Genomic DNA, 16,039 nt, shown 5'->3' on the forward strand with positions numbered 1-16,039 from the left:
TATAGGAAGACACACTAAAGAGCCTGATTTCTCCCTCCAACATATGAAGATGAAACGAGAAGGCAGCTGTCTTCAAGCCAGAAAGAGAGTTTTCACCATACCCTGATCATGGTGGCACTCTAATCTCAGACTTCCAGACTCCAGGTCTGTGAGAAATAAATTTCTGTTGTTTAAGTCACCCGACTATGGTATTTGATTATGAGCTGGCTAAGATTTGGATACCAAGAAGATGGGTGCTCCCATAACAAATACCTAAAAGTGTAGAAGTGGCTTTGGAATTGGGTAATGGGTAGAGGCTGGAAGAGTTTTGAAGTGTGTGCTAGAAATGTGGACATTAAAGGTAATTCTGGTGAAGTCTCAAGACAGCAGTGAGAGCATGTTATTGGAAACTGGAGGAGAGGGCGATCCTAGTTATAAAGTGGCAAAGAACTTAGCTGAATCATTTTCTAATATTTTGTGAAAGGTAGAAATTGAGAGTGATACATTTGGATATATAGCCGAGGAGATTTCTAAGCAAAGTGTTGAATGAACAGCTTGATTTCTCCTGACTGCTTATAGTAAAATATAAAAGGAGAGAGATGAATTGAAGAAGCAATTGCTAAACAAAATGGAACCAGAACTTGAAGATTTGGGAAATTTTCAGTCTATCCATATTGCAAAAAATGAGAAAGCATGTTCTGAAGGGAACAGCAGGGGTGTGGCTGGACTGTCGCTCAGTGAAGAGTTTCTGGGATTATAAGAGCAGAAACACTTCCAGTTTGAACTAAAGATGTAATGGATGAAGGCTATTAAAGTTATTAAATTTGACAGGACAGGGATATTAGAGCTATTTGATGGTGAACATGGTGCTTTTCTTAAGCACCAAATGATCCGAAAAGTGATTCAGAGATTATCAGGTTTCAACAAGCTAGAAAGCCTCTTCTGGAAGCCTTGGGGCTGGTACTACCCTGCAGAGCTCTTGGGGTGGTACCCTCACCTAGAACTTTTTGGGTGATGTTGCTGCCCTGGGGGCCTGGAGGGCAGAGTATGAAACAAAAGAGGATTATTCTACAACCTTAAAATCTAATGGAATTTGCCTTGCCAGATGTTGGACTTTTTTGGGGACCTATCACCCCTTCTTTCCTGTTTCTCCCTTTTGGAATGGGATGTCCGTCCTTTGCCGGCCCCACCACTGTGTTTTGGAAGCACAAAGCATTTCTGGTTTCACAGGTTCACAGCTGGAGAGGATTTTGCCTCAGGATGGACTTTAGAGTTGATGCTGGAATGAGTTAAGAATTTTGTGGCTGTTGGGAAGGAATGAATGGATTTTGCATGTAAGAAGAACATGAATTTGGGAGATCAGGGTGGAATGTTACGGACTGAATGTGTGTGTCTCTTCAAAATTTTTCTGTTGAAGCCGTAACCCCCAATGTAGTGATATTTTGAGAGGGTCTTTGGGAGGTAATTAGGTCATCAGCATGGCCCTAGTTCCTGATGGAATTGGTGCCCTTATAAGAAGAGACACCAGAGAGTTCCATCTCTCTCTCTTTCTCCACTATGTGAGAATACAGTGAGAAGTTGGCTCTCTGCAAGCCAGGAAGAGAGTTCTCATCCGAACCCAATCGTAATGGCACCCTGATCTCAGATTGTGAGAAATAAATTTCTATTGTTTGAGCCACCTAGTCTATGGTACTTTGTTATGGTAGCCCAAAAGAAGACGGCATTTAAAAATATATAGCCAGTTTGTGTACTGAAACTGACCGATTCTTAGATTTCTGCTATTCCTTAACTCTTAACCTCTTCTAATTGTGCTACATTTATGGACCAAAGAACACTATACCCTTGTAGTTCTTCACCTAATCAAATATTGTAAGAGGAGAGTTAATTTATGGAAATTCTATTGTAATTGATTTCTTAGTACCACAACCATTTACTAACTATAAAATATATTACAATTAAAAACTTGATTTTGAAAAATTAGCAATAAAATTGAGTTTAAATGTATATGTATACATTTGACCCCTTTTGAAAGATTTATAACATTCTTATTTTCAGAATATAAATTATTGAGTTACTATCTCACTGTGCCATTTCTGATATCAGAAATTACCTGCTATAAAACATCTTTGCATTTAAATGATGCCCTAGGTTCTTTTAATCTTTTTAAAAATCTCAGTTAATTTATAATTTGGTTACCTTGACTACTCATTTTTCATTTCTCAGTAAAAGAGCATAAAATGTTTTTTTTTACTATATTCAAGTTGGATTTAATATACAGTTTTAATGTTTACAGTTTAATGATTATAAAAAGATTTTTTCAACTATAAAAGAGGCAGTCCTCGAACCTATTTTTAAAGAAAATATGAAGTTTATATAGAAAAATTACCTCCCATTTCAATTTTAGAAAAATTTTATCTTCTTATTAACAAAATAATAATCAAGATGTTCTTTATGCAGTAGTAGGTGTGATACTGCATATAAATACTGTATAAAATGTGTACTCTATTCGAATTTGGAGAGTTGTCAGATATGTCAAGTTGTATCTTAATATTCTTTCAGAGAATGTGAAAGTTGAAGAGACAAGCCCTACAGTGTAGTGATCTTTTCTCTTCCTGCATTCTTTAGTCTGCCTAGTACAGTTGTATATTAATAATTTTAAATGACTTTTTCTATGCATTTTTATCAAAGACAAGTGTGAAACCTTCAGTGCTTAGTTCATAGACTCTCAGGAACTGTTTGAATGAATGATGCATGTTTATATCATCTTAGCCACTACATATTAGGAACATCTTTTTCTGGGCATGTGGATCTTAGTGTACAGAATTTGAAATATTTTTATGGTTATTAGAAAAACAGTTTTTTCTTGTGGGCTTAGATTTTTTTGCTCTAGAAAATTACTGTAATGTTATCAGAAATTTTAGGATTTAAACATTTTTCTGTTATAAAAGAACCACGGTAATCATCTGTTTGATCATCCTGAGTCATACACACAGGAAAGTAATCACAATGTTTGGTTATTTCAATTATGTATTCTTATATTGTGCTATCTTTGTGTATAAACACTTTTCTGTACTATTGCTTGTTTAAGAACAAAAAGAGATTGGGGGGTAAAATAGAACTTGGATAACATATTTCCTAAGTATACATTATTTTTACACAAATTATCCTTTCCTTGAATATGTTAGCAAGAGAAGTGTTGTCTTTAAAAAAACAAAACAAAACAAAAAAACTGTACAAATCTACATGTTTTCCTTGACCTTCCTGTGGCTTATTGTGTGTGGTTTGATTTTCTTTTTTGTTACTGGAGTGTTTTCTTCTCAGAATGAAATGAATTTTTTTTTAAAACTACACTACAGAAAGTATCCTCTAATTTAGCATCACATTGTTAACCTTGTGTTCGTTAATTCTCTCTGCTTATAAAAATTTGAAGGACATACATTATGAAGCAGAGTGCATTAGCTGGCATCGTCCTGATATCTGTGTAAGGAAGCACATTATACCATTATTATAATCATAGTTGCTATGCATTTGCTTCTCGGCTATTAACATACACTTAAGTGTATAAATGTTAGTTGGCTTTCTCCTTGACTTTGATTCCTAGCAGCTCAGATATTCAAGTACAGTTATTATGCTATAAGTTTTGAGATTTAGTTTTCTCTTTTGAAAGTTGTCTTTGGAACTCCATAAGTACTACAGCGTTGTTGGCTTCCAGGCAAGGTGTTTGGCTAACCTTATTCCAAAAACTTAGTAACATATTGATAATGTTTATTCCTCTGTGCTTTAAAGTTTTTGCTAAATTATTTGAAACAATTTGATAATGTTACGTTTAACTGGTAAGTGCTGTACCAAAAACCAGTTCCTCCAGTTAAGATAGAAGCCTTTACTAATTTATGAGACTGTGTTGTACAAGTTTGTGTTCTCAAATCCATACCACTGTTTATACAAAATAGAAACAATATTATATGTTTGTTAAATTCCCAAGCTAACCCAGAGACATGTTCATAACCTAACGTTGCTGACCTCTGATTTTAAATATACTGATTTCAAATTCCAGGACCTGGGAGCAAGACAGTACAGGAGAGAGTACGAAAAAGAGAAGAGCTTACTCTCTTTGCTAGCTACTAAGATATGAACAGCAGGAAGGCTTTGGCTTTCCCAGGGTTGCTTGCAATTTTAAATTAAAAATTTTTAAACTCTATAGAATCACTGGTGGAATTGCAGCCAATGTAATTTAAAGATTTAAGGGAGAAATATTTTCGTCCTGTACTAAACTTGTATATAATTGAGTACTTGCTGGTATAGAGGAAGGACAGTGGTCACAATTTATGTTTTTGATCTTTTGCAATTTGGGATTAGGACCTTCCTGTAAATATTCTTTTGTTTCAGGGCAGAGGTGGGGTATAGAGGGAGGTGTATGTGTTTTGTTTTTCCTTTAAAGATCTTCTATTTATTGTTTTGTATGATTTAAATATTTTCTTTTTATTGTAGGTTTATGGTAAATATACCAGTTCTAGAACAAATTAATCAGATTTTACACATCTTGTTTATATTTTTACCCTTTCTGTGGGCACTCGGGACCCTACCCCCACCTGATGCACTTTTCTTATGGGCAATGGAGCAGGTTTTAGAGTTTGGCCTTGGAGGCTCATCTATGTCAACCCACCTACGGTAATTATTTTAAATATTAAAGTGATATGTAATTTATTCTCAAAGAACATTTTTTCTTTTCAAGCAGATCTTTTTTTTCCCCTCTGCAGGTTGTTAATAATGTTCATCATTTCTACTGGAACAGCTGTAACATCATATTTCATTCCCAGCACTGTTGGTGTGGTTCTTTTCATGACTGGACTTGGATTCTTACTGAGTCTTAACCTAAGTGAGATTGTTTTTGGCTTCAAACACAGTGTGACCGGACACAGAGTTGGAACCAAATCTAAGGCTTTACCCAACGGTTTGGAAAAACAGTTTGCTTGGAAGGAATACCTTTTCTACAGCATTGTATTAGTCTTGGCTCTCTTAGAAACTGGTTTGTTGCATCACTTTGCTGGTTTCTCACAGAATTCCAAAAACAGTCCCCAGGCTATTGTTGGCTATATTTTGATGATATTATTTATAATACTATGGATACTTAAAGAAATTCAAAGTGTCTATATATTTGGAATTTTCCGGAACCCTATCTATCCAAAGCATGTGCAGACTGTGACTTTATTCCTAGAGAAGCAAACAAAGCTCATGAAGATTGGTGTTGTCAGACGGATTTTGATAAATCTAGGTAGGAAGACAAATATTAATAAACTTGTGTTTTATCTAGGAAGTGTACAAAAATATTATGGAATTTCTGTATTTGTATAATGTTATACTGCATACAAGTGTTTATTCTTTTATGTTTTGGTTTATTTATTGGTTTTTTTAGCTCATTGCTTAAATGTGCTCATAAAAATACTCATAGGCCAAAATAAAATATGGTAGAAGGGGTTATTTTGCCTTCATTAAATTTGTCTCTTTTCTTGTTTGCCTTAGTGTCACCTTTTGCTATGATAGCATTTCTTTCATTGGACAGTTCCTTACAAGGACTCCACTCTGTGTCTGTCTCCATTGGATTCACAAGAGCTTTTAGAATGGTAATGCTAATATGCACTTAATAGTATTTTCCTATTCCCAAATTTAATTATGATTTTGTTTACTCTAACAGTTTACTTAGATTACCAAATTCTGCCTAATAAAGTGGTAAATTTGTGTACTGCAGGTATGGCAGAATACAGAAAATGCTTTATTGGAGACAGTCATTGTATCATCAGTGCACTTGTTGATCTCCAATACAGACATATGGTGGAACCGAAATTTGGATACAGGAATCAGACTCTTACTGGTAAATATATTTTTAACAGCTTTAATGAGATGTATTTCATATACCATAAAATCATTCACTTAAAGTGTAAAGTTCTGCGGTGTATATTCAGAACTTTGCAGCCATCACCACAATCTAATTTTAGAATATTTACAACATCCCAAAAAGAAACCTCATACACATTAATAGTCATTTCCATTCTGCTCTCCATCTCATCTACTCCCTACTCCAGCCCCAGCAACCATTAATCTACTTTCTGTCTCTAAGGATTTGCCAATTCTGGACATTTCACATGAATATGATTATACAGTATGTTGTCTTTTGCATCTGGCTTCTTTTAATGTTTTCAAGATTCATCCATGTTGTAGCATGTATCAGTATTTTATTCTTTTTTATTGCTGAAAAATATTCCATTGTATGGATATATCACATTTAGTTGATTCATTCATTAAATGATAGATATTTAGGTTGTCGCCACTTTTTGACTGTTATGACTAATGCTGCTATGAACATTCAAGTACAAGTTTTTATATGGACATGTGAGTTCGTTTCTGTCAGGTATGTTTACCTAGGACTGGAATTTCAGTTACACACGAACTTTATGTCTTAACACTTCAAGGTATTGCCAAACATTTTTCTAAAGTGATTGCACCATTTTACATTCTCACCAGCAGTGCATGAGGATTCTAATTTCTCTACATTCTCACCGACAGTTGTTGTCTGACTTTTTCATTATAGCATTGTCATGGGTCTTTTCATGATTTTGATACTGCATTTCTCTGAATACTAATGATTCATCTTTACATATGTTTATTGGCCCTATGTGTATGTTTTTGGGGAAATGTCTGTTCAACTTCTTTGCCCATTTTTACCTGGGCTACTTGACTTCTTACTGTTAAGTTTAAGAGTTCTTTATATATTCTGGATACAAGTTCCTTGACAGATATATGACAAGCAAAATTTTTCTCCCATTCTGTAGGTTGTCTTTAGCTTTCTTGATAATGTCCCTTGAAGCAAAAAAGTTTTAATTTTGATGAAATTCAATCTATCTATTTTTTTCTTTTGTTGCTTGTATTTTTGGTGTCATATCTAATAAACACTGCCTATTCAAGATCGTAAAGATTTGCTATGTTTTCTTCTAAGAGTTTTATAGTTTTACCTCTTACATTTGGGTCTATGATCTACTCGGAGTTAATTTTTGTATATGTTATGAGGTAGGATTCCAAATCCATTCTTTTGTATATGGATGTACAATGGTTTCAGCATAATTTATTGAAAAAGCTATTCTTCCCTCAATGACTTTTCTTGGCACCCTGCCAGAAATCAAACAAATGTAAGGGTTTATTTCTGGGCTCTTATTCTTTTTTCCATTCATCTATATGTCTATCCTTATGCCAGTACTACACTGTCTTGATTACAGTAGCTTTGTAGTAGGTTTTAAAATTGGGAAGTGTGAATGTTATGACTTTGTTGTTCTTTTTCAAGATTGTTTAGACTATTCTGGTACCTTTGTGTTACCATAGAAATATTGGTTTTGGCTTTTCAAGTTTTTCAAAAAGGCACCTGAGACTTTGATAGGGATTGCCTTAGATCTGTAGATAATATTTGGGGAATATTGCTGAAACCGAGCAGGACCCTGTGGGGCTCCTGGGCACAAAAACCTTTCTGTGTCCCCTTCCCTGAGTTCCAAAGGGCAGGTTCAAACAGTTGCTAATCGGGGAAGGGAGAGGATGGAGAGACAAGTGAGGAGCAGTCAAGAAACAATAGTGCAGCCTTAGGAGCAGGGTCCTGGTTCCCGCTCAAGGGATACACATAACAATAACTTTGAGCTCTTCTGCAGAACTAAAACCCCCACCAAATGGAAGGTGTTAACTACTTGAAGAAGCACTCTTCATTCCAGAGAAGGTCACAGTTTGCCCATCATCACCTGATGCCAGATAATCTTTTGATTGAAGGAATGCAGCAAGGCACCCTGATCCTTACCAGCAACCCTGCTCCCCTTGACTATAAAACTCCTCACCCCACCTCCACCACCGCCACCCCCAGGTTTGGGACACACAGTTTTGAACACATTAACCCGTTGTGGCCCCCTTTGTCTGGCAAAGCAATAAAACTATTCTACTTCACCCAAAACTCTTGTCTCCGAGATTCAATTCAGTGTCGGGATACAGAGGCTAGATTTGGCTTCGTTGCTGTCTTAGAAATGTTAATTCTTCCCATTCATCTACATGACATGTCTTCATGTTTATTCATATCTTCTTTATGTCAACATTGTTTTGTAGTTTTCAGTGTACAAGTCTTACAGTTTTATTAAATATTATTCCTAAGTATTTTATTCTTTTTGATGATATTATAAGTAGATTGTTTTCTTAATTTTTTGGGTTGTTTATTGCTCAAGTATAAACTGCAATTGATTAGTTAATGTTAATCTTATATCCTGAAACCTCACTGAAATGTTTTATTGTTTCTAATAGATTTTTAGTGGATTTCTTAGGATATTCTGTATATGAGATCATGTCATCTGCAAATTAGATATAGTAAAGATAGTTTTACTTCTTCCTTTCCATTCCTTTCCAATCTGGATGTCTTTCATTTCTTTTTCTTACCTAATTGCCCTGGCTAGAACGTCCAGTATAATGTTGAATAGAAGAGGTAAGAGTGGATATCTTAATGAGGAAAGCATTCAGTCTTTCTTCATTAAGTTGATGTCTGTCTTTTACCATTCCTGCTTCTATTCCTAGTTAAACTTTTTTATCCTGGAGGGTGTTGGATTTTGCCTCTTCTCTGTCGATTGAAATAGTCATGTGGTTTTGGTTTTTTAATCTACTAACGTGGTGTAATATATTGATTTTCAGTTGTTAAACCAATCTTGCATTCCTGTAATAAATCTCACTCAGTCTTGGTGTATAGTCTTGTCTTTATGTTGCAGGATTCAGTTGGCTAGTGTTTTGTTGAGAATTTTTGTCTGATGTATATATTTGTGGCTTTCTTTTCGTATCTTTCGTTTAGATATCAGAATAGCAGTGACCTCATAGAATGAGTTGGGAATTTCATATCAATAATCTTGAATGTTTCTAGTATTCAGTATGTATCTTAAAATATTCTGTACTATGTAGTATTTTGTAGTATGGAAGCCATCTGGGCCTCAGCTTTTCTCTTTGGGTAGCTTTTAAATTGTTAATTCAGTTTCTCTACTTGTTATAGGTATATTCAGATTTTCTATTTCTTCTTGAGTTGGTTTCAGTAATTTATGTCTTTTTCTAGGAAGTTGTCAGTTTCATCTAAGTGATCTAATTTATTGGCATATCGTTGTTCATAATATTCTCTTATAATTCTTTTTATTTTGTTCTGTAAGATTGCTGGCAATGTTATCTCTTTCCTTCCTGATTTTAGTAATTTGAGTCTTCTATGTATTTTTCTTGGTCAGTCTGGCTAAAGGTTTGTCAGTTTTGCTGATCTCAAAAAAACAGCTTTTGGTTTCATTGATTTTTCTCTATTATTTTTCTATTCTCTGTTTTATTAATTTCCACTCCAATCTTTATTATTTCCTTACCTCTGCTTACTTGAGATTTAGTTGCTCTTTGTTTTCTAGTTTCCTAAGGTGGAAGATTAGGTTATTGGTTTAAGATCTTTCTGCTCTTTCATTTGTAGCTATAAATTTCCCTCTGAGGACTGGGTTTGCCGTATCACAAGTTTTGGTGTGTGTTTCATTCATCTGAAAATGTTTTCTTGTTTATCTTGTGATTTCTTCTTTGACCTGTTGGTTATTTAGGAATTTGTCTTTTAATTTCCAGATTTCTTTCTATTGTTGATTTAATTCAGTTTTGATTGAAGAACATACTTTTCATGATTCGTATGAATACACTTAGTATGATTTCAGACTATTGAGGTTTGTCTTATGGCATGATGTCTGTTTTTTAATCTGTAAAATATTCTCTAAAATAAGGATAAATTAAGGATAGTTGCTTAACTGTTTACTACTGCTAGTTCTCATGACTTAACAAGCATGTAATGCAAAGCTTAATCAACCTTAAGATAGACATAGCACAGTGTTCTCTTTAGTACTACTTTTTTTTTAAGAGAGCTGGAACTTAAAAATGTAGTCTCATTTATTAATTGTGAGATTGGAGAAAATTATAACAAAGGATCTCATGTAAGGGCTATTTTCTCAAGTAATAAAATTATACTGTTTTTCTTATATGATCTTGAAAATTTATGAAAGGTATTTAAGAATAAAAACTTCATTTTTATGTCTCTGCAGGTTGGTATCATGCGTGATCGTCTGATTCAATTCATCTCTAAATTGCAGTTTGCTGTGACCGTACTCTTGGCGTCATGGACAGAGAAAAAACGTAGAAAATCAACCACCACTTTATGTGTACTCAACATTGTCTTCTCTCCATTTGTGTTGGTCTTCATAGTTTTTTCTGCACTACTCTCTTCTCCCTTACTGCCCCTCTTCACCCTTCCTTTGTTCTTGGTGGGGTTTCCTCGACCTGTTCAGAGTTGGCCAGGAGTTGTGGGTACCACAGCCTGTGTGTGTGCAGATACAGTGTACTACTACCAGATGGTCCCGAGTTTGAACACTGCCCTGCAGTCTGCACTGGCAGCTGGAAGTTTAGGTAAGTAAATGGGTTGTGCTTAAGAAATCCTCACAAATGTATTTAAAGTACAAAAAAATGAACACACAGAAAAACAGTCTTTTGATCCAGCTGTTATACAGATTCTAATACTTTGATGTGCAGGCAGAAAGACTAAATATGAGGAAGTATATCTCCTACTCGTTATTTTGAGGGAAATAAAGTTATAAAATAAAAATATGAAGTGAAAATTTCATTTAGGTGATTTGACAATTTTTAAAAAACATTTTCTTGACTAAAATCAAGTTATAGTCCCCCTATGAAACATGAAAACACCTTATCCCAAAATTTTCATGAATTTTAATGAGTTCATGTCAAGTAGATGTAACAGCTTAGGCCCATAAAGAGTGAAAACTAGCATTATATAAATATCAGATTGAAGAACTTAAAGGAGTCTGCTTGTATCTTATTAGTTAATGTCTAGCAACTTGTCTGACAAGGTTAGAGGGTAAGGTAACATAAAAGCTTTGGTCAGTGATCAGTAACCTCCCAAAATGAAGTGCTGTACGAATATTAGCAAGATTTTTGATGAGAATGAGCTAATATTATAATTTTGTGATAATTTTATAATTTCATCATACACTAACTGTAAATTCAGCTATATTGTACTTCTCAAGGTTGGTTTTAGATAAAGTACAAGCCGATGACAATAATGTGTTGTCTCCTACTGTATGCTTTAGCCCCTGAACTTGTTTTAGGTATGTCCAGTGACTTCCTAGCAGACTGACTCCCCTGGCAGAGAGTAGCAATTTAAAATTAGAATTTTAATGAAATGTTTATTTGGGTTGAACTTTTCTAATTATCTATTATGTGAGATAATTTAGGAAAAATTTTATTTTTGTAATACAAATTTTTTATGAATAATCATTTTCGTTATAGGAAATATTCTACACTTTTAATACTTTCATACAGTTCCAATTAATTTTTATTATATAGTGCAGTGCCACTTTTTAAAATGCCTGTAACGTTAAACTCACATCTGAAATAATAAATACCTTAGTAATAAGGTAGAAATTATACGTTATTATCAAATCAATTATATTCAACCAGTAAGTGTGTTGTAAAGTATTTCCTGGGAGAAAAACAGAAAACAGTGAGGTAACATTTCACACACATCTGATTGACAAAAATATAAAAAAAGTCTGACATTAACAAGTATTGGCTAGGGAGTTGGGAACAGGAACTCTCAAACCCTGTTGAAAGGGAATGTGTAAATTCATACAGCTACCTTGAAGAGTAAACTTAATAGTCTGTAGTAAAGATTTACATATCCCATGGCCTAGGAATTCCAGTTTTAGATTCCATGATCCAGTGATTGCAATTCTAGAGAAACTCTTGGACGTGTGTCTTGAGGGTCCCCAAGACCATTCCCAAATTTGATGATTTTCTAGGGGGACACATAGGACAGCATATAGTTGTGCTCATAGCTAAGACTTAGTATAGTAAAAGGATGCAGAACAAATACAGCAAAGGAAAAGTCACATGGGGTGAGAGACTGGGTGAAAGCTTCCAGGCATCCTTTCCCAGTGGAGTTACACAAAACGTGCTTAATTCCCCAGCGCCTTGTTGTGACAGTATGTGTGATATGTTGACTACTGGGGAAGCTTATTTGAGACTCAATGCCTAAGGCTTATATTGAGGGCTGGTCATGTAGGCACCCGCTGCCTACCAAATACCAAAATTTCAGACTCCCAAAAGGAAAGCAAGTGCTCAGTATAAACTGTATTCTTTGCACAGACAGTTTAGGCACAATGCGGGACTGTTTATCAGGTAGGGTGGTGAGAGCTCTTTTGAAATACAAGTTCCCAGTTTCCAGCCAAGGGCCAACTTTGTAAGCAGGTCTTTCAACAGACAGCAGTTATTTCTGCTATGTTAACTCTTTCTACGTAATACATTGTACAAAGATAATTTATACAGCATTATTTATAATAGTGAAAAATTGGAAAACATCTGAAATGTTATCAGGGAAATGAATATTTAAATTCAGCTATATTTGTACAATGAATTCTCAGTATAGTTACAGTGAAGGAGCTTTGTAGTCGATATATAATGTCTCAGAGACAATGTTGAGAGAAAAACTAAGTTTTAAGAGTATTTGTACAGTGTGGTAGATAGCATTTTATGTAAATTTTTAACACCACAAATTTATAGGCATGTATATAAAAATGTCCAAAATGTTTTAAATCATTAATGTGAAGTTGGCTTTTATATATTTAATATATTTTCCTAATATATTTAATATGTATTTAGGGTTTTACATAACAGGTTCTAATTTGTTGTTTTTCTGGAAGATATATTCTTAATTCTTATAAATTATCACCTGTAGATTTTCTCTTCCAACTGTTCCTGTAAAGAGCTTAATTTAATGCCTCCTGATATGCAGTGGATAGTTGTTTGTATTCTTGACCTAAGAAGAGGGTAGAAAGAATTATTAATTAGTTCCAAGTGTGTTATTAATTTTAAAGATTCATGTGGCAAAATAAAACAAGCTTTAACAATTACTTACTTTTTTTTTCTAATTTGTTTTAGGTCTCCTCTTACCTGGGTCTCATTACTTGGGCCGTTTTCAGGATCGTTTAATATGGATAATGATTCTAGAATGTGGCTATACTTATTGCTGTATTAACATTAAGGTCAATGTGCATTTGAAACCTCTCTAGTACATGTGTAAAAATTTTGTTATGCACACATCAAAGAATTAACAGCTCACTTTGGAAGAGTATTTTTTTGCTTGTGAAAACACTTAGGATTGTTAAAGTGTATTTCAATATGCACATATTGATAGACTAGTGTTGACTGTATGATAGAGCATAGTAACAAAATACACTTGCCCCTTTTTTATCCAGTCTTATTCTTTTTATCCCTATCTAGTTGAGCATCTCAAAAAGGTGACTCAGTAATATTTTCTTTGCTCCTATATCATATAAGCATTCTCAACTTAATATAAAAAACTTCTTTTGACCCCACTGCCCTTACCTGCTAATACTGTTTTTCTCCTTTCAGAGCAAAATGCCTTATTAGAGTCACTTATAATCATGTCTCCAATTTCATTTCTTCCATTTTTCTCTTCAACTTACTCTAGGTTTTTGACCCTATTACCTATTACTCTAGTAAAAACCGCTGTTGTCAAGATCTCCAGTGGCTGTGGCATTGCTAAATCCAAGGATTGATTCTCAGACCCGTTCTTGACCTGTCAGCAGAATTTGACAGAGTTCATCTCTTCACTTGTTTCATGGATTAATCCTTGACAGTCTCCTTTGATGGTTCCTTCTCTTTCCTTGACCTGTTAATATCAGACTGCCCCAGTCCTTGCTGACAACTCCATCCTCTAGTGGCTCAGATCAAAAACATTTGGGCTTTAGTCCAGTGATATTTGACTCCTTGTTTACTTCTATACCGCATATCCAATCCAACAAGAAATCCTGTTGGCTCTGCCTTTAAGTCATATCCTGTATCCCACCACTTCTCACCACCCTACTTTCAGCCACCTTCATTTCTTTCCTGGATAGCTACAATCACTTCCTAATTGGTCTCTCCGCTTCTGCCTCTGGCCCCCTACAGCCTATTATCAACCAGAATGATCTTTAAAATCTAAGTCAGATCATGTCACTTCCCTACTCAAAATCCTACAGTGAATATCTTCTTTTGTTCAGAGTAAAAGCCAAGGCCCTAAAGGGTCAGGCTCCCTATTTGGTCTCATCTGCTCCTTAACCATCTCACTCTACTCCGGCATACTGGCTGTTCCCTCTGCCTGGAGCACTCTTCCTCAGACAGCCACACAGCTAACTCCATCACCACCTTTAAGGCTTTGCTCAAATGTCACCTTCCCAATGAGGTCTACTGTGGGCATCCTATTTAAAATTGAATACCCACTCCCATTCCTGCCTGCACTTCCAATCCTCCTTGCTTGCTTTACTTTTTCTCTATTTTCATAACACTTACACCTTCTACCAAACTATGTAATTTACTTATTAATTTTCTTGTTGATTACCTGTGTTCCTCCACTCTCTAATATAAATGTTGCAAGAGCAAGGATCTCTGTTTTTATTTGGAGAATATATCCTGAGCCCCTGGAACAGAGCCTGGCACATAGTAGGCCCTTAATAAATATTTGTTGAATGAGTAGTGAATGAATGAATTTTTTTGTCTTAATGCGGATTGGATAAAATTGCTGGTGACTAAAAAGCTGTTCCTTTAGTCCAGTGGTTCTCAAAATGCAGTTCTCCAGATTAGTAATTTTAACATGTCCTGGGAACTTTTTAGAAATGGAAATTCTTAGGCCTCACCCCAGACCTACTGAATCAGAAACTCTGGGGGGGGGTGCCCAGCAGTCTGTGTTTTAACAAGCCTTCCAGTGATTCTGACTCACCTAAAGTTTGAGAACTACTGCTCTAGTCTAACATGTACAAGTAGGAGAAGGCAAAAAATCATGCAGAATATGGAGGACATTTTCATTGCTTAATTTAGTTCTATTTTTTTAATGGTACAGTTTTATAATACCTAATAATGTGGGTCCTTTTATTGATCTTTTATGCTGCATGAAATATATGATATAAAGATATACTTTTAGGTGGCAGTCTTTTTTTCTTTCTTTTTCATTTTTCCGGACACAAGCTTGCTTAGATACACCATCTACTAACATTTATATAACACTTTAAATTTGACAAGGCACTTTCATTACTTGCTTTCTCTTCACAACCCTATGTGCCAGGGTTATTTTTCTTTGAAAGAGAAGCAAAAGGAATCTTGGGGGGTAAGTGACCTACTCAAGATTGTGTACTAGCATCTGGCAGAGCCATGATTTAAAAGCAGATTCTGATATCACATTCCGTGTTCTTTCCCTGAATCATAATACAACCTAACAGCATTGCCTTTTATTAAAATCACTGGTAGTTTTGTAAAGATGTATAAATAAATAAGCAATAATTAATAATAATAGTAAACAGTGACCTGAGGTATCCTCTTCAAGTGATTCCTTCTAGCGAAGTAATCAAAATGGGTTTAAAATTTATATAAGGACGTATTCATAATATTCATTCTTTCAGCATATATTTGTTGCATCCCTTATTGTGTGCCAAGTACTAGTTTAGGCACTGAGGATACAGTAGTAACCAAAAGAGAGCTGCTCTGTGGAGTTTATATTGTAGTTGGAGGAGATAGATAATAATCAAATACATAAATCTGTATTATTATTACGTTATTATAATTTTTTAACTGGAACAAAGGAATAGTTAGATAAATTATGGCATATCCATATAGTAGAATACTGCTCTCATATAAAGTAGGCTGGAAAGGATACAAAGCTAATGTGCATATTGTGTAGTTCCAATTTTGCTCCCCCCTCAAATATGTATAATTTTTCAAAGTTTTTAACAAGTGTGATTCAACCTTGATGTACAGTCTTAAAATTATGGTCATACTCATTAAAATTGTTTTGCTATCCGTGGAATTTCTAAAATTTCTTTAAAAATATAGCATTATTTTTCATATCTGTATCCAACATCAAATATATTGTGTCATTAAGTTTGAATTAAGGTGTAGCTCTTGGGTTAAAGACTTTTTTTGCATTTTA

At 34.7% G+C, this 16,039-nt stretch overlaps 2 protein-coding genes across 4 annotated transcripts in view; one reads left to right on the forward strand and one right to left on the reverse strand.

The window, feature by feature from the left end:
• Positions 1-15,901, reverse strand: part of LOC111173101 (uncharacterized) — a 161,045-nt gene extending 145,144 nt beyond the window's left edge. For both annotated transcript variants that reach the window (XM_089907778.1, XM_089907779.1), the window contains exon 1: positions 1-15,901. This exon is cut by the window's left edge and continues 12,085 nt beyond it. The gene's annotated coding sequence lies outside the window, so the exon portion shown is untranslated.
• The window catches only part of PCNX4 (pecanex 4), a 43,035-nt gene that overhangs the window by 12,148 nt on the left and 14,848 nt on the right, over positions 1-16,039 (forward strand). The window contains exons 3-8 of one of the 2 annotated variants that reach the window (XM_022570444.3): positions 4,468-4,647; positions 4,737-5,251; positions 5,500-5,600; positions 5,726-5,848; positions 10,089-10,449; positions 12,997-13,100. In XM_022570444.3, the coding sequence (XP_022426152.2) occupies positions 4,468-4,647; positions 4,737-5,251; positions 5,500-5,600; positions 5,726-5,848; positions 10,089-10,449; positions 12,997-13,100 (1,384 nt within the window). The remainder of the gene's footprint in view (positions 1-4,467; positions 4,648-4,736; positions 5,252-5,499; positions 5,601-5,725; positions 5,849-10,088; positions 10,450-12,996; positions 13,101-16,039) is intronic. The other variant, XM_022570445.3, reaches the window with a different exon arrangement.

This window comes from Delphinapterus leucas, chromosome 2, assembly GCF_059928025.1.
Source record: "Delphinapterus leucas isolate spDelLeu-1000000601 "Yukka" chromosome 2, BTC_Dleu_Yukka2, whole genome shotgun sequence".
NCBI lineage: Eukaryota > Metazoa > Chordata > Mammalia > Artiodactyla > Monodontidae > Delphinapterus > Delphinapterus leucas.